Source organism: Octopus bimaculoides, chromosome 15 (genome assembly GCF_046866305.1).
Source record: "Octopus bimaculoides isolate indiv1 chromosome 15, ASM4686630v1, whole genome shotgun sequence".
Lineage (NCBI taxonomy): Eukaryota > Metazoa > Mollusca > Cephalopoda > Octopoda > Octopodidae > Octopus > Octopus bimaculoides.
Window position 1 is genome coordinate 31,349,836 of NC_142942.1, and position 19,779 is coordinate 31,369,614.

At 39.7% G+C, this 19,779-nt stretch overlaps 1 protein-coding gene across 1 annotated transcript in view; it reads right to left on the reverse strand.

The window, feature by feature from the left end:
- LOC106867620 (deoxyribonuclease-1) overlaps positions 1–19,779 on the reverse strand; it is a 33,572-nt gene that overhangs the window by 5,716 nt on the left and 8,077 nt on the right. The window contains exons 3-5 of the mRNA XM_014912546.3: positions 18,348–18,431; positions 8,100–8,218; positions 1,727–1,994 (exon numbers count right to left, since the gene is read on the reverse strand). Coding sequence (XP_014768032.1) covers positions 1,727–1,994; positions 8,100–8,218; positions 18,348–18,431 — 471 coding nt within the window. The remainder of the gene's footprint in view (positions 1–1,726; positions 1,995–8,099; positions 8,219–18,347; positions 18,432–19,779) is intronic.

Sequence of the window (19,779 nt, forward strand, 5' to 3'; positions counted from 1 at the left end):
ATTAACAAACACACGCACACAGACGTGCGTGTGTGTGTGTGTGTGTGTGTGTGTGTGTATGTGTGTGTGTGTGTGTGTGTGTGTGTCTGTGTGTGTGTGTACGTGAAAGTGGGGTTGGCGTCAGTAAGTTTTGTAAAACTCAGTTTATATTTGATGGTACTCGGAATAGTTATGGTGTCGGAATCGTAGAAATGTAGAGCAACGGACAAAATATTCTGCGTGTTTACTTCTATCTGCGTTCCTAAGTCAAATAATATTCAGGTTGTTGCTGCCTTTTATTTTTCCTGAGATGATAAAATGAAATACCAGTTAAATACTGGTATCGATTTCATTGACAGCTCTCTTTTTCAAATTTTGTCTCTCAACCCATCTTATAATATCAATTTGCGGAGATGAAACATTGGAAACTAATCCGAAATCATCCAAATGTGACAAACAGCACAGGAAAAACGACCAAAGATCCAACATTCGCACCCGAGAAGAACAAAAAAGAGTTTGTATATAGTCTGTAGAGAAAACGGTAAACGTATCTACATGAAGAACTAACAAACAAGACGAATATGCACTGGGGGAAAAAAAGACAATGATAAATGGGAGAAATAAAATAAGACCCTAGAAAGACTCCCCGAATGAAATCTTAAACACGTAAGAGACTTCCTATCAATCAAACTTCCCTCCACTGTTAAAAGTGAAAGAAATAGAAAATATCAAATCGTACTCTGTATACTGTTAATGATTATCTCAGTTGGAAGTGACTCAGAGGCTTTTAATGTCCTCCTTCTCTCACATCTTTTCTCCACCATTTTTTAAATATAAAAAAAAAGAAAAGTAAAGTTGATCGTTTAAATGTTTTAAATGATCATGTAGTTTTATCCCAAGTTGCGGTGCATTGATAAGTTCCAATTTTAGAAAGAAATGAATTTCAATTTATCTGCATCTACTTGCAAAAAGAAAAGAAAAACAAATGAGAATGAATTATACAGAAGCATAATCAAATTAGTATATAAATATATATATATATATATATATATCTCAGCGATTCTCTCCCTTTCGGGGAAATTTCTCTCCCTCCTCCCTTCCCCCCCACATACACACTTTATTTCTTAGCAAACCCTATTTCTCTCTGCCTAGGAAAAAAAATGGAGATACAATTAATGGATAGCAATTGATTTACATCAATTATCATTCATAGGATACAAGTTATCCCTCAGACGGTTGTTATAACCTCTAACTTAACATCAGATAGATAGACAGATAGATAGATAGACAGATAGATAGATAGATAGATAGATAGAAAATGATATTATCAATAGTAACAACTACTCTAGACGATTCTTAGTGATAAGTCAATACAGTGATCTGTAGCAACTGGATTCGATCCCAGGTTTTGTCACATAGAAATCGCATTTCGATCATGTGCGCAAACCTAATTGTTATCCGATCAACGGCTGTTGTTCACGAAAAGTTGACAAACTACCGAACAATCACGTGAACAATTGGATAACAATTGGGTTTGTGCACATGATCAAAATGTGAATTCAATGTGGCAAAACGTGAGATCGAATCCAATGCTATAGATCTCTGATACAATCACCAGATCCCGATACTTGGAAGGGTTGGGTAGAGTTCAACCACACTCAATACACAAACATTTAAAAACATTAAGTGTTTATCAATAAATATTTATCGTCCTACATCAATCTTTCTTTTATTCTAGAGAACTTACCTGTCATAAGCGCAATGTGTCCCTTTAACTGTAGTGTCAACATCGTCACAAATAGGCCACGTGTAGGCCGAACTTCGGCGCATTGATACTTCTTGCCATTTAGATTCACGGAAATAATTACAGTCAGCATTCATGTCACCCATGATAATAACGTTACTGGTGCGGAACTTTCTGGTCACACTATCGTGAACTTTCTCCAGTAACTTTATCTCTTCAACAGCTTCATCGGGACTAATATGAACCCCAACCAAGGTAAACTTTTTGAATTCTGTAAATAAATAAATAAATGTTTTCTTTCATTATTTTACTACTCTCAATCATTAGACTAGGGCAACGCCTCCAAAGGTTTTTAAACGATCACATCTTTTTATCACGTGGTTAAGTCACGTGATATAAAGCTACAAGATGAACAACAATACCGTTATAGATATAAGTACAAATTCACATTTGAACGCGCGCGCACACACACACACACACACACACACACACAATCGTAAGAGATCTCAACGCCATAACAAAGTATTCGGATCTTTGGGGTTTGACGGGCAACATTTGTTTTCTTAACGAAACACTTTCAAACTTGGGACACTGGTAGAATGTGTCATATAAAACAACTTCTTCTCTTAACCTTCCTAACAAAAAATTGTACATCGCAAGTTATTTCATGTTAAAGTTGTATTTCTGTAATTTCAACCAATCACTGACGTCTATTCAGCTGTATACAGTTACTGCTGTTCGGTGTCAAGTGTGTTATTCCCTGTTTAATTATATCATTATTCCCTAGTAAGGCTTTAGAGTTTTAGGGTTAGGGTTCGGGTTTTAGGGTTAGGGTTGAGGTTAGGGTTGGGGTTAGAGTTAGGGTTATGGTTATGAGTTATAGGGTTAGAGTTAAGAACGGGACTAATTTTATTCAAGGGAAAAGATCCCATGACACCGTTACGGCATTAATTGTTTTCACTTCAATAGACGTCAGTGATTGGTTGAAATTACCGAAATACGACAATTTTTTACATAAAATAACTTCGAATACAAAATTTTTTATTTGTTCTATACCACAAAATATACAAATATTCGAAGTTTGAAAGTGTTTCGGTACCAAAAACACTACAAAAAAAATGTTGGCCGTCAAACCCCAAAGATCCAAGTATTCAACAATTTAAAATTGGTGCAATAACTTCCAAATCCAACAGAACACACTTTCAATCTACTAAATTCCATCCACAATATTGATCCACCTAAGCTTCTCAACCGGGATTCATATGGTCCTTGGGGGTTTATGTAAGATTTGCTGTCAAAATTTATGTACAATAAAATTGGTTTTACTTCTACAATACACAAAATATTTTTTATACAATTCCTAATATTTAATTATAAAACTATAATAGGATTTAATTAAAATATGACAGGATCAAAGTGTACTGCAGCAGGATCGAACGCAAAACTGCGTTGGTGAAGTTAACTTCTTAAGCACATGGCCATGCCAATGCATATATGTGGGAATGTATAAATAATGATTACTTCTAAATATTTATAGAAATTTAATCCTTTAAACCTGCGACTGTACTTTAGCGGGTGCGACTTCGTTTGATGATACTCCTTGAAGATACAAAAGCTAGCATCCACATAGGTTTGTGTTTGTGACCGCCTGCTTTAGCGTCTTCCAGACGTATAGTCAAATGAAATGGCGCCCACTTCAGTACTTGCAGGTTCGCAATTAATGGTGTGTTTATGACAAGTGTAGACTATATCTGATAGTGAGGCTTGATTGAATGAAATGGTAAGTTATGGTGTTCTTATCAACAATATGAAATTGAGTTATAAAGTATGTTTTAACAAAGAACTAGGGGGAAATGTGACGTTCGTGCCTTTCCCGAAGGTACTGGTAGCGGAAGAGAAGTGAAATGATTTCAGTCGGGTCACAGAAGACCTTGTCATGGATCCAGCATTTTCATCAAATTTATCTCTTACTTGTTTCAGTCATTAGACTGCGGCTTTGCTTGGGCAGCGCGTCGAACAAATCAATTACACGACTTATTTTTAAAAGTCTGGTAATAATTCAATTGGTCTCTATTGCCGAACAGTTAAGTTACGGGGACGTAAGCACACCAACACCGGTTGTCAAGTGGTAGTGGTTGATAAAAATAGATACAAAGATACGCATACACAGACATGTATGTAAATATATAATTATAATTCACATGCTGAGGTAAGCTGCGAAATTTGTTCTTGGAGGTATCTGAGATATTTATGTGCAGTTATGGCTTTGCGTTTGCTTTCCTGTAGGTATGTATATCTCATTTATTTCCTGTATGCATACTCTGCTGATGAGGTAAAGCCATTGGGCAGAACCAGAAATTATCTAAACCAGGGCTATTTTGTTATTAATTTCCCTAAGCTTGCTCCCTCGCTTTCGGCGCGTGTATTTTTGTGATTTTTAAAGTGGTGAGGCGATTTAGCGTCTATCTTCAGCATATAGACTTGAGAAAAAAATTTTGTATGCCCTTAGTTATAATTATATATATGATTTCCCCTTAATCGGTCTAGGCAAGACTTCCTTGTGGTTTTTGTGTGTCGTGTGCGATTATATTTTTAAAATTAGCAGTTGAGCTGAAACTGATTTTTAAGTTATGTCTGTTGAAGATCTTTCTATAATTATGGTTGACTGGAAAGTGTCTGTCTATCAGTGCTAAGAAATACTTGCCTATATTAAAGGTCACTTCGGGTGAGTAGGGGGTGTGAACCAGATAGTTTTCCTATTTCTATGTTTTCTTTTCTTTATTACTGGATTGGTGGCAGGTGTATAGGTTATTCCCTCGTTAAAACCACTATCTTTTAGAGCCTTATTGTATACTGGGGCAACGCTATTAAAAATGTCCCTATCAGAGGAGAGGCTAGAAATTCTTTTGCTAATGTTCTTAACTAAATTTTTAAACACTATGGAAGGATGGCAGGAACCCACATTGATATAACTAAGTCTATCGTTGGGCTTCTTATATGGCTTATAAATATTCTTATTTAGATCTAAGGATACATCTAGGTAATTGACAACCGTCAGGTTGGTATCTATAGTTATGCTAAGACCGAAAGTTTTCATCAAATAGATAATATCCTTCCTAAACTGATCCTGTGCTGGTCCATTGGTATTAACGGTTAAAGCTAGGGCATCATCTTTGTAAATTGCGAAGTGTACGTCAGGAAACGTTTTGCCCAACGTATCGAGTAGGAATAGTCCAATAAGATCGCATATGCCTGCTCCATCATATGACCCCCATGCTCACATCGAAAGCATCCTCTGTATCCGTAGTCTTGGCACACTCTGCGTTCTCACTGAAGAGTAAAGTATTTCTAGCATGGAAGATTATGTCCTGATCCTGTGTACTGATTTCTATGAATCCGCTTGCGAAGGTAAGGGCTTTATCTAGCAGTTCTTTAGAGATAGAGGTATAAAAATCGACAATATCGAACTGCGTGAATCTCGCTTTATTCTTATTCTTAATATAATCGCACACAACACACAAAAACCACAATATGAAGCCAACTGTTCATGCAGAGATAAAAATTTGTGCCCGCTAAATGGAGATTGCATGTCCGAAAACATCATTTATGAGGCCACCGTGGACTCTATACACCCTGCTGTACTCTTTCACCACAACTTTCTCTCACTCTTTCTTCCTGTTTCTGTTGTGCCTGTATTTCGAAGGGTCAGCCTTGTCACATTCTGTGTCACGCTGAATCTCCCCGAGAACTACGTTAAGGGTACACGTGTCTGTGGGTGCTCAGCCACTTGCACGTTAATTTCACGAGCAGGCTGTTCCGTTGATCGGATCAACTGGAACCCTCGTCGTCGTAACCGACGGAGTGCCACGATATAAGAATTGAAAACAAGCATAACCTTAATATAAGTTTCGAATTTTGGCACAAGGCCAGCAAGTTCGGGGGAGCGGGTAAGTCAATTACATCGACCCCAGGTTTCAACTTACTTTATCGGGATCTTTTCCCATTGAACGGCAGATCGAGAAATTAATTTTTTGTAACTAAACACTTTCAAACTTCGGACACTGGTAGAATGTGTCATATAAAACATCTTTTACTCTTAGTGTTGTTGAGAAAAGTTTCTATTTTAAAAGTTATTTCGTGTTAAAGTAGTCGTATTTCGGTAATTTCAACCAATCAATGACGTGTATTCAGCTGAATAAAATTACTGCTGTTGTTTGTCAACAACTATCGGCGGTGTATACTTCGTTTGTCACTGTTATTTATGACATCGTTCGTGCATTTGTACTGGTTTTAGCTTTAGTGTTTTAGGGCTAGGGTTAGAATTTTAGGGTTAGGGTTAGGGTTTTAGGGTTAGGGTTGGGGTTTTAGGGTTAGGGTTGGGGTTTTAGGGTTATAGTTACAGAAAAAGGGAAAAATGAAGAAATTGGATGGGGAGGGGTTCAAAAAAGTATTTCCGAAAATAGTAGCTGAAAAACAGGAAAGAAAAAACTAAAAGCAGTAGAAATGGTGCTATGAAGTAAACATGCTTCAGATACACTCATTTATTCATACAAACGTAACTGAGATGAAATATGTCATAAATAACAGTGACAAACGAAATATACACCGCCGGAAGTTGTTGTTGACAAACAACGGCAGTAATTTTATTCAGCTGAATACACGTCATTGATTGGTTGAAATTACCGAAATACGACAACTTTAACACGAACTAACTTTTAAAATAGAAACTTTTCTCAACAACACTAAGAGTAAAAGATGTTTTATATGACACATTCTACCAGTGTCCGAAGTTTGAAAGTGTTTAGTTACAAAAAATTAATTTCTCGATGTGCCGTTCAAAGGGAAATAATCCTTTACCGACCCTTAAAGGATGACAGGTAAAGTCGCCCTCGGTGGAATTTGAACTCAGAACGCAAAGACGGACGAAATGCCGTTAAATGTTTTGCCAGGCGTGCTAACGATTCTGCCAGCTCTCCGCCTCAAACATAATTATAATATGGACTATAGAAACCTTGTTAACGGCAAAATACAAACCTAAAATCAACTCACAGTGGAAAAATATTGGATTGTCAGATAAATTCTTTCTAATGTTATTTGAATTAACACGGAAAATATTTTTATCGTAGTATTTTTTTGTTTTTATTTTTGTAACTATATTCTTCCTTTTCAACTTTTGTTTAACATTTTTGAAATTTGAATAAATTTTACTTCTTTAGACATATGACGATATAGTGTCGATCAAGGTTCCAAAACTGCCAAAGCCTTTCGATATTTTTGCGTTGTGTTCGGAGAAGGCATTATTACTGAAAATACTGCGCAGAAATTATTCTCATGCTTCAAGGGGAGGGGTATTCGACCTCACAGATTCTCCAGATTCAGGCCAGCCTATTCAGTTCAATGAGGATCAACGGAATGAGCTCATCCACTTGGGTCTGCGTCAATTCACAAGGGAATTGGTCCAGCAGATTAGATGCTTTCATGATCCCATCGCCTGTTAACTTTCACTCGATGGGCAATCCAGCCGAAACGACCCGACCGGCGATACGGCGTGCTTTTTCAACACAATATTCGTCACATGTCACCAATTTGACCAGATGTGCTATTCAAGAGCTCATTTAGGAAGTTCTACTGTACCTATTGTATTCTCTCGATATAATCCTTCAAATTATAACTTTTTTCGTTCACTCTCCAACAGTGTGCGAAGGGTTTCGTTTAACAATGACATGGAGCTGAAAATGTGACTCGATAAATTCTTCGAGACAAGACCCCGTGATTTCTGCCTTCAAGGCATTGACAAACTAGTGGAACGTTGGCAAGAAGTAGTGAACTATGATGAAGAATATATTATTGGCTGATTTGCTAAAACTATTGATGAAAGATAAAGATTAAAATAGATGGGGGAAAAAAACGAACAAATTTATCTGACAATCCAGTATGAAAGTAACTTAGAATTTCTAGATTAAAAAATATAATATAACATTTTTAAAAATTCATGCAAATACTGCGCTGTATTGAAAGAGGTTCACTTCTTACTCTTGTGATTAATGAAACATGATAAACAAACGCATTCTGATTTTTTTTTTTTTTTAACTTTAAAATACAGTTTTGTTTGTTAAGTTTCCATGCGAAATGAGCCAGTGATTTTTGTTTGATCTCCAGAGGACCATTAAATCAAAATGGTAGGAGACCTTTGAGTTAAACGTTAAACAATTTCACTGCCGAAGCTTCAAACTAGCGAAACGACTTCTCGATAAGCACACAGCCAGCCATGAGTGGAAAGGAATAAAATGAAATGTTTATAATGTTTGATGTCATTTGGGAAGGTTACAATATTTTTGATAAATAAAGAAATGCAATGAATTGTGACAGAACCTACTTGAACAAGGAACTTCAAAGTGAGCGACGAATGGTTCACGAGAGAAAAGATCGTTTTTATTTTCTTCTTTGCCGTCATTGTACGTATAATTATTTAACAATTTGATGTTTTCATTTATTCTGGAAAAAAGATGAAAGAAGAAATCTTTCTAAAAGATTTATTTTAGATCTGTGAGCATGGAAACATCGAAACGGATGTGTTGAAGAATGTAGTATTTGCTGTTTAATCCCAGACCTATTATGAAAGACATTCTAACCATGACCATCCCGTCTTTTTTTTTGGGGGGGGGATATAGTGTATCCAGGAAGACATTATCCAGTGGTTCCCTTTTTTAAGATGGTGGATTTTCTTTTGAAGGAAATTTAGTTGCTATTTCTAGCAAGTCCAGTCACAACTGGAACATCTTTAATCATAAGTCTACTTAGTGTCAGCTAGGCACTGGTTAATTAGTATATTCTTTTTAACTATTGTGTTTGTTGTGTTTTACCTATACGTCTTTCTGTACTGTTGACAAATGAAATATAAGCCAAGCAGAGTACGATTAGAAGTTAACATACACGTTCGCTTGTTGGCCAACAATGAAGTATTTGATTTTAACAACTCCACGTTTTGAATCTAAATTTTACCAAAGTGGATTTTGTCATCATCATTTAATTGGGATCGATATCAGTTATTATCATCTGAACCCTTTATACCTACTCTTCACTGTACAAATTTTAGCTCTTCTTTGTAGAAGAATAGTAGAAGGAAGTAAAGTACTTTGGGCTCTTTTTCAGTGACCCCTTGACTGGTGAAAGGGGAGAGAGTTATCCTCATACTTAGTCAGAATGCTTCCGACAGAGTGGACTCCACTACAGGTAACCACAGACTAGAAGGTGGAGTTAAGCCGAGCTACGAATTACGTCGGCCACCAAAAACTAGAATGGTTGTACCGACTGATTTTCAAACAGTCTCTATCGACTAAATTCTACTTGAAAGGTTTTGTTCAATCTAAGGCCATGGTAGAAGACGATCCAGAAAACCTGTAATCGTGACGTGAAATTCTCAACCACACAGCATACCACAGCAAATTTTTCATTCCACTGGAATATTTTTTCTTAATTCTTATTTACTAAAGTATCGGCCTTTTAACAGAACTCCGCCTTCATATCTTTTGATCTGATGGCTGATGGCCATGAAGTCATCGTGTTGAAATATCTGAAAAACTGGGTCTGGAGCCAATAGAAAAAGCAGCAGTTTGCGACACGACTAAAATATACAGACGTTTGATATTTAAGGACAGTCAACTATAAAAATGATGTGTAGTGAAACCACCTCTCTCGCGGTTATTTATTTTACAAATGCGAGCGTAGCAGGGAACAACTCTTTCCCGCCTTACTGTGTCATCACCTGACTGACTTTTATTTTCGCGGCATTTGCCTCCAGTCCGTTCGCGCCAGGACGCAAACCGACCAACCGTAGCCACTAATAAGGTCACGTGAGAGAGTGTTTTTATGATGTTCTCTGGAGCCTCCTTGTACTTATAAATAGCCTAAATTATCCGCGCCAGTTCGTCGCGGTTTCAGGTCGGCTAAGATCTGGTTGTTGACCACACACGTAACACAACCAGCCAGTTTCCAGTGACGACATCAGCAGCATCGTTCAACTTCCCCGGCGTCAACACGATTCTACGTACACAAGCTTCCAAACAGCCACCGCAGCTTCTCAACCCTGTTTGTGTGATTTGCTCACCACGAAATTAACAACCCGAACTCAACCTGCGAAGAACATCTGTATCAAGAATCCGGCCCGACATCGAAGCCTCAACTACTTAGCTCTGCCTTAACCATAACCTCTTATATACAGACCTACAAATCTACTGTGTACCTTAACAGAACTGGTATCTTATTATCCTGTGTTACAGACTCTTTCTATGCTTTGTATCTCTTGCATTCACACACATGTATTTGTATACACACTCTTTTGTTTACATTATGTCGCATTCACTCACACACAGACATACAGTTTAATGCTCCAATAAATCTTACTGTTATTCATCTTTATCAGTTGCGTTTCTATCTGTTTCCCTGCTGGCAAACTTCTTCGCATTTCACATGCGAATTCTCTATGTTATAGTATTATGACATATATCTTTATATTTTGTGTCGAGCATGTGACGTGTTAAAAAAGGAGCTTGTTTTCCATTCGTCACCATTTCTCCTTTGGTTCGCACGGTCGTTTCTACAGATGTTTGCCCTCAGAAACACGAAGAACTATACGTATTTCAGCATTTTGGAATCTTTCTCATCAATCATGGTAAATACATGCTCTCTTGAGCCAACGAGACAGCCTCTACGTAGTTGTCTGACGTTCTAGAAATAACAACCAAATAGCTCTTAAATCTCATCTGCAATAAAGAACAACAAATTGAATAATGTAGTCCTAGATACGCTGTGTCTAAAACAAGTACAAAAGTCCAGTCACAACTGGAACATCTTTAATCATAAGTCTACTTAGTGTCAGCTAGGCACTGGTTAATTAGTATATTCTTTTTAATTACTGTGTTTGTTGTGTTTTACCTATACGTCTTTCTGGACTGTTGACAAATGAAATATAAGCCAAGCAGAGTACGATTAGAAGTTAATTGGTAAATTTATGCCAAGACCATTAGTTAACAGGTAAATTAACACTGAGACCATTAAATATTCCATTGGAAATAACTGTTCATTTGAGAAGAAAAACAACATTAATCATTGACTAATGTTATTTTAATTATTCCGGCAAGCAGGGGAGACAACTCCGTGTCTGTTTTGATTTCATTAGACTTCCTTGGCGGAGCACAGCTTCACATCTATATACTTGTTGCAGTAAGGATGACAGGATTACTAGCTACAAGTACAATATTGTACTCTAATAGACGTAAAATATTAACATATTTTAGAGAATATATTACTGAAACATTAGCATATTTTACAAAACAAAATTCTAAAGTAACATATTTTAGGGAATCAATTATTGAAGCATTACGTATTTTACGGAATAAATTACAGAAGCGTTGACATATTTTTAAGGAAAATTTTAGTGGAAAAACAGTTACTCAGGACCACCATCTGCCTGAAAAACAAGTTTAATTTTGAATTTGGTTGAGGCAGCAAATGTTTTCGTTTCTATGGGAAAAGGAAGATATAGTTACTGATAAAAGTGGCAATTTTGTAAACCATTGAGTAGGGAAGAAGTTGTCTCAAATATTGATTTACATCGGTGAAATGACAAAGAACCAAGATGTCTGAACAGGTACAGAAATGGGACATGTTACGTGCCTTTGACACGAACAGTAGTCGCCTTAGAGGGATAGGAACCAGAAACCTTTTAAATGATAGGCCAACAATCTAACCACACAGCCTCTCGAGATTTGATGAGGCTCCTATATTTCTTCAGGCTGTAAGAGATGTGATGTTACAGCCTTCATACCCTTACCAAGCACATTATCAATATTTGCCAAGTGAAATATCTTCCACAAAGAATCGAGCTTTACATAATTCTTAATCTACCACAATGACCCCAGTGATAAAATTATATTGATCTGTTACATTGTGACAAAGCCACCAATTTTATGGGCGTAGTGGGGTGGAAACACTTACGGTATACAACTACAAAGAGTACCTTATGTGGGTCGCTCAGTTTGATAGATATTAGCCAAATCTCTCTCAAATCGCACACTATCGTCATAAACAAAACAGGAGGCCTTGGGCAATGAAGTCCTAGATATATAATATCTAGAAATAAAAAGACTGGATGGCCATAAGTGGGACTCTTTTGATCTAGGACAAACCTAGAGTTATGTAACAGTATTGCTATTCTTTGATACTGATCCCTAAAAACGGCAAAGGCGATTCCAGTGAGATTTTATTTAAGTCAGAACGTTTAGAAAAGAAAGTAAATAAAGATACATTTGCTGTTCCCATCACCTCCTTCTGTGTCATTTAAGGCTTTTAAGAAAAGTATGAAAGTCACAATAACCCATTTCTTATCCACATAGCATTGGACCACGATGTCAGCAAAAATGAGGATCCTTTCTGTGGCGAGGGAGATGTTATCGCCTGGAGCCGGAAGATCAAGGTGGTGGCCAGGCAGCAAAGCATTGAAGATGTAGTAGGTCACATGGCTCTGTATCTGGAAGGAAACGCGTTGATGCTGTATCTCGAAATGGACGAAACAGTCCAACTGGATGCGAAAATTGAGCAGCACTTAAAGGAAGACTTTACAAAAGTATCGTAGGCTGCGTTCGCCAAGCTAGGAAAGGTCAGGTGGACATGTATGCAGCAGAAATTCGGAGACTAGCCATCCTCTCTGGTTTTACCGGAGAAGGACTAGAAAAGGCGATACGGTTGGCTTTCGTAAATAGTTTCTCTAACGACATATCGGCACGGCTGCAACAACTACCAGGCAGCGAGAAAAGGGCGATGAGAAAACTCGTCGTTCAAGCCCGTGTGTCGACGCAAAATACCGGGTGGAATGCGATGGCAATGGCAGCTACGGAAGCCCGCGGCGTCATGCGACGATCGACGAAGAATAAGAGAAAAGCTACCGTAGAACGGCAGCGGCCGTTTGTGAGCCGGTGTTTCAAGTGCCAGAGACCGCATATGGCAAGAGACTGTGAGGAGACGAAGCCCGAACCCATTTATTACTGGTACAAGCGGACGGGGCATATCGTTCTAAACTGCAGCCAGGGAAAATGCCGCGGAGAAGTTGCTGCCTCTCAAACTTCCCCCGTGATCAACTAGAGGCTCTCGTGCAGTCGCTGCCAATAGTTGAAGTCCTGGTTGGAGGAAAGGCGTTCAAAGCCCTCGTGGATACAAGCCGTACAACGTCTCTTGTGACCCCAAGGGTGACAAAAATGTGGAAGGGATGATTAGTGTTAGGGTGGTCGATGGCAGCGAAATTGGATGTAAGAGTAGTAGTGGAGTGGAGTTGGCGATGCGGGGAACAACACTAAGGCTGCGGGTAATTGTGATCGACCATGTGGTAGATGGGCATGGACGCGATCAACTGCCTAGAAGATGTCATTGTTAATGGAGACATGGTCTCATTTGGTGGCACATGAGGCATCATACTGAGAGTCTGCAACAAGAGAGTGGACAGAGTCCCGGGGAGGATTATACTGCTAGCACCATTGAAGATAAAGGTTTTCAGGCGGTGTTCGACGGTCAGCGGTGGACGGTTGAGTGGCGCTGGAAAGGGAAGCCCCCGACGCTGAGGAACAGGCTTAGCTGTAATCAACATACCTTGAAAGGAGATGCCAGGAGCGAGTTTGAAGGAGAGGTAGAGAAATGGATCCCATGGAAAGAGGAAGTGAAGAGCGGAATGTCGCCACTAATGGCAGTGGTGGAGCCAACGAAGGGCAAGGTCAGGCCAGTACTAAACCTTTGAGAGCTGAATGGCCATGTATCATGCCACACAGGCGGAGAAGTGACTGATGTCTGCGGAAAGACGTTGCGAGAATGGAGACGGATGACGAAAGCAGAAACAATTGTCGACTTGAAGTCGGCATATCTGCAGCTCCGCGTGAACGAAAAATTGTGGAAGTATCAGCTGGTAAGACATAAGGGCCAGACATACTGTTTGACTAGGCTGGGTTTCGGATTGAATTCTGCACCAAAGATCATAGCAACAGTGCTCAAATCTATCCTGGGAAAGATGGACAAGGTAAAAAAAAAAGGCTACCAATTCCTATATGGACGACATCTTGGTAGACGAGACTGTAGTGTCTGCTGCAAAAGTCATAGTTCACCTATAGAAGTTCGGGTTGGCTGCGAAACCACCGGAGCCAATGGTTGGAGGAGCTGCACTGGGGCTCAAGCTTTAAAGAGACTAAACAGGTGTGTTGGGGTTTCAGAGAGGAAATTAGATTCCGGAACTGGGCACCATCGTCAACAGATGAGAACTATTCTCGATGTGTGGGAGACTAGTGGGTCACTATCCAATCGCGGAGTAGCTTCGAACAACATGCAGCTACGCCAAGAGACGAGCAGATGGGACAAGCTCGGATAACAAAGCTGGAGAGAGAACGGTGGCGATGATGCAGGAGATCCTAAAGAGGACAAGAGCAGAAAACTCAGTAAGAGGAAGCTGGTCTGTGCCCAAATTGAAGAACGGGACCACATGGTACGATGTCAGCAGCATAGCGATAGGGATTGTCCAGGAAATCGGGGATGTCGAAGTGGAGGACGCAGTCTGGTTCTAAAAAGCCCCCTGAGATGGGGGCTGCGCTGTGTCGAAATCCGAACTGATTCGGCTACTGTGCTTGGTTGGGTAGGATCAGTGATCACCGATGAAAAGAGGGTTCGAACGAAAGGAGCAGCAGAGATGTTAGTAAAGCGCCACCAAGAGCTTCTGGGAGAGCTAGCTGTCGAATTTGGTTTGAAGCTAAGCATGGTTTTTGTGTCCTCAGAAAGGAATAAGGCAGACGTTCTGACCAGGATGAAAAAGTCCTGATTGGCGAGGAATAGCAGCAGTGTGTCGGCTAGATGACTCAGAACAAAGGAGACTGCATACAATGCATCATATGGGCGTGTATAGAATTCTGTGTCTTGCCAGAAAGATTGACTCCGACGTTACTCGGCAGAGCATTCAAAAGGTAGTTAGGAGCTGTGATGAGTATTAATCTATCGACCCTGTTCCAGATATGCACGTGCTGGGAAACATCTCAGTAGAGCACAACTGGAAAAGTTTGACAATGGATGTGACACACTACCGGCAGGGGACATATCTCTCGCTGGTCGACTGCAGACTAGGTTGGATGGCGATATGGAGGGAAATTAAGACGGGCACTGCAGATGAGGTTGCTGAACGAGATATTCCTGGAGCGAGGTCTTGTGGACGAATTACTGATGGACAACGGCACTGCACTTCTTTCGAAGATGCTGAAGAAGATGTTTGATAAGTGGAACGTGCACCGCTTCTTCAGACCGGAATACTGGCCAAGTGGAAATGGATCCATGGAAAGACATCATCGCACAATCAAGACCATAGCGGAGAGGGAATGCATCTCACCAGTGGAAGCGGTATTTTGGTACAATGTATCACCTCGATCAGGACAGGCTGAGGAGCCTGTGTCATGCAGAGCAATATTCAGGTATGAAAGGCAGCATCCGAGTGCATCACAACACGCTGTGGAAAAGAGAGAGCCTGCCTTCGTGCAGGTAGGAGAGGAAGTCTGGATCAAGCCCCCGAAGACACGTTGCACATCTCAGTGGAACAGAGGGACAGTGACGGCTGTTAATTCCAAAAATAATGTCTCTGTAGATGGAATGCCGCGTCATGTCTTGGATGTTCGCAGAATTGTCGCTTCGTCGGACGACGAAGGCGGAGGAGAAGAAGCGAGCGGTGCTCCAGCTTTGTAGAGATCACAGCGAGTGAGACGTCCGCCCGGGTCGATGGCAGATTTCAACATGGAGTAAAGTGAGGAGGTGATCTCTGAGATCAGGTGGGGGGGCGTGTGGGGATGAGGTGAACCGGGAGGAAAGGATCAATGACGTCATTGGTTGAGGGGCCCTGCCAGAAGAGGAAGAATGAGTGAGATTAAATGAGCGGAAGTAGGACCAACGTGGGCCTCTTTGGCCTCGGGCAGTGGGAGAGGACGGACACGTGTAGACGTACGATCCAGAAAGAGAATTTGCCGAATGTTCTAGTGATAGGTTAGATAGGTACGGGGCATCTCAGATTTAACCCAGTTGGACAGTCGATACCGAAAGAGAACCTGAGAGGTAGGTGAATCACACTTTGTTCCTCATATTACATCGACATAAGATTTTGTTGTTAAAATATATGTCCAATAAACTCGTAACACTTCTACAATACACGAATATTTTTAGCAATTCTTTTATACAATTCCTAATAATATTTAATTATAAAAGTATGATAGGATTTTTTAAACATCGAATATGTGGGTCCATCCGAGTAAAATGGGAATTAAAGGGGTCCATAAATAAAAAATGGTTGAGAAACACTGCTTTAGACAATAGGTGTTTAAAATCCCAATTCATTTCATGGTGCTCTCTGGAGGAACGTTAAACCATTTCTAGTTATTTGGCTACAACCAGTAACGTATGTCACAAGAGAGACCACTCTGGAAGTCCTCGCTTCCTTGTAGAAAATCAGTATCAAAACATGAACTGATTACATGCGACGCTGGCCAAGCAGGAACAAAATATTGCAGAAAGGTGAAAACAGCTGTACAAACACGTGTATGTGTGTATATGTATGTATGAATGTATATATATGTTGCATATATACACAAGTTTATTTATGTGTATATTTAAATATGGGTATATATAGTATATTCACATTGTGCGTGTGAGTGTTTGTGTGTCTGTGTCTGTGTATGTGTGTGTATGACGGGCATCCACACACTTTCCATTTACCATTCACAGGATATTGATTGCCCCGATACCACAGTAGAAGACACTAGCCTCAGTGAGATTGAACCTAGAACTATGTGGTTGCGAAATAAACTTTTTAACCAGAGTTATGTTTAAATTCAATATTAAAGACATTTTACATTGGAGAAAAGAACACCAACGATACACACACACACACACACACACACACAGAGTCCACAAACGGTATTTGAGGAGATATTTGGTAATTTAATAAAACAACTCTAGCAAAAACCAAATGTACTTTCATAAACATTTGTGCGCATATTCTTGATAATATTCTAATTACTAAGGCAGCGAGCTAGCAGCAACGTTTCCCTGCCGGGCGAAATGCTTAGCAGTATTTCGTTTGTCTTTATGTTCTGTGTTCAAATTCCGCCGAGGTCGACTTTGCCTTTCATCCTTTCGGGGTCGATAAATTAAGTACCAGTTGCGCACTGGGTTCGATCTAATCGACTGCCCCCCCCCCCAAAAAAAAAATTTCAGGCCTTGTGCCAAGAGTAGAGAAGAATATTCTAATATACTGTGAATCTGCCTTCAGCGTCCATGACTGTGTAGTGGGAACATTCAGCAATCCCCCAATATCTCGATTCGCTAGAATATCATCCATCTGACCAACAAAATCTGACCAATCACGACTTCGTGTAGAATAGGCTCCAGCGACAATTTCAACTTTTTGCATGTTCTTTTCTGGGTCCATCAGTCAGAATAAAATCGATACACAGTGACTACCAGACAGAGCGCTTTGGGATGTATCAGAGACGACACTCAGACGGACGGCGAACAGACGCGGGCAGCTGTTCAGAGCTGACATCATCATAATGATGCCCCTTTAAAAGTGAAAAGATGTGAGGCGGCACGACATGACCTTCATTCCTCACCACTCCTAAAACAATAACAGTTGCTGTGAGTCACGGGGATATTTGAAGTATCTGGACGTAATTATCTAACATTTCTCCAGTTAAATTTTTGATCCTTGTCGAAGTTTTTCTCATCGAAGAAGAACCAAAGTATGCCATGTTCATGAAAGTTTTAACCTTTAGTAACCACTTGGCTTGGATTCAATGGTTTTCCTGTCTTCGTAGACATAGATTGGCCTCTTCTCAGTACTTGCGACTTGTATTGAAAGTCCTCCCTGCATCATAGTTCTGATAGTCCGCTCTGACACTTGAAATTCTTTGGCAATGGCCCGCATAGATTTTCCAGGATCATCATCGATGTTTTGAAGTCATTGGATGAAATGTGGTGTCCTTATAGTGTCCAAATGTTTAAAATGTGCTTTTTGTTTTGGTTTTTGGTTTTTGTTGTTTGTTTTTGTTTTGGAGGGTGTTGTCTTTTCTCATTGATACAGTTGAAATATTCTCGCCAGAGGCCTCCAATCTGCTCCAAATTTTATGTACAAAAGATCTTGCAGTATTTAGAAAGTTGGCAATTTCTAAACCTTGATATTTTGCACATATGACAACAATAACTGCATGTATTTTTATTTCCTGTGTTAGCATTTTATATGTCATGAGAAATCTGAAAGAAATAAACCTTTTAATTGGTTTGAAGAGAGTAATATACTGATAATTTAGTGTCCTCAAATACCCCTCGCAACACACACACCCACACACCCACACACACACACACACACACACACCACACACACACACATATATTTATATAATCTTTGCTAGAAGAAGTGGCCAAATCTTTTTTAAACTACACAATTACACAATGCCTGAAAACAAAATGAGATAATCACATTTAGAATGCCTTTAATCATAAGTCTACTCAGTCAGAGCTGACCTGGAGTTAAATAACAAAAACAGTTAAAATAACTACCAACCTGTAAAGGAAAGCATACTGTTCCTTATAAACATTTCGGCCAACAATTTCACTAACAGCAAACTGATACTTGATGCGGCTGCGACTAAAATTTGGAAAAATAAAGTATATTTATAACATTTTTGGCACAAGACCAGCAATTTCGGGGCAGGGGGAAAGTCAAGTACATCAACCCCAGCACTCAACAAGTACTTTTTTTATCGACCCTGAAATGATGAAAGGCAAAGTCAATCTGAGCAGAATTTGAACTCAGAATGTACAGGCGGATGAAATGCTGCTGAGTATTTTGCCCAGCGTGCTAACAATTCTTCCAGTTTGCTACCTTAAATATAATTATATATTGGTTTCAAATGTTGGCACAAGGCCAACAATTTGGGGGAGAGGGAGTAAGTTGATCACACTGACCCCAGTGAACAACTGGTACTTATTTTATCGACTTTGAAAAGATGAAAAGCAAAGTCAATCTTGGCAGAATTTGAACTCAGAATGTGAGGATGGACAAAATGCTACTAATCATTTTTCCTGGTGTGCTAACGATTCTACCCACTTGCTGCCTTAATATGTTTATAAATTGGTTTCAAATCTAAGCACAAGGCCAGCAATGTCAAAGGAATGGTTAAGTTGAATGCATCAACTCCAAAAGGATGAAAGGTACAGTTAACTGTGGTGGAATTTAAACTTTGGACGTACAAACAGACCAAATGCTGCTAATCCTTTTGCCCAACTACTAACAATTCTGTCAGCTCGCCACCTTAAATATAAGACACAGCCAACTACAGATACCATTGCCATCAAACAGATAAAGACTGTCCACCCTTCCCAGATAGAGGAAGGTAGCAAACAGTCTTCATGATGGACTCAGCTAATAGCTAAATCTGTCCAACATGCAGCAGCAACTATTCAACAAAATTCCACTGAACACTGGCCAAGTGCATGCAGAATGGTATCGTCACTCTGCACTTATTTCAGACAGGTCTTCCAAACAGCACATCTGTGTTAATACAGTTTGGCTTAGATTGAAAGGCAGAGCAGGGATTTCTAGAAGTCATCCATAGGCTCCAGGCCACAAGTTCTCCAGAAAAGAGTAACCAGAAAATTTTCATCAGTGCCCAGCATTCTTCACCCTTCCCCACTACTAATCCAATAACAATTCTAATCTGCAAGTTCCACTTGCATTGCCCTACAGGTATAGGGCTGTGAACATCCAATAACATTCCAGGCATCCATCTTATTTTTCACTTGACCCAAAACTGCAGTTCCATCCAATGATTAGTTGTAGATAAAATGCCTGACAAAGGATGACCACATTCACTTGCCACTAAGGAACCTTAGTAGGTGTATGCCACGTCAGCACATGCCAACACATCAGCAACCACTGTATCAAGCCCTCCATGCAGAAGATGTTGACAGCAATGGACTGCCTGACAAGTGGA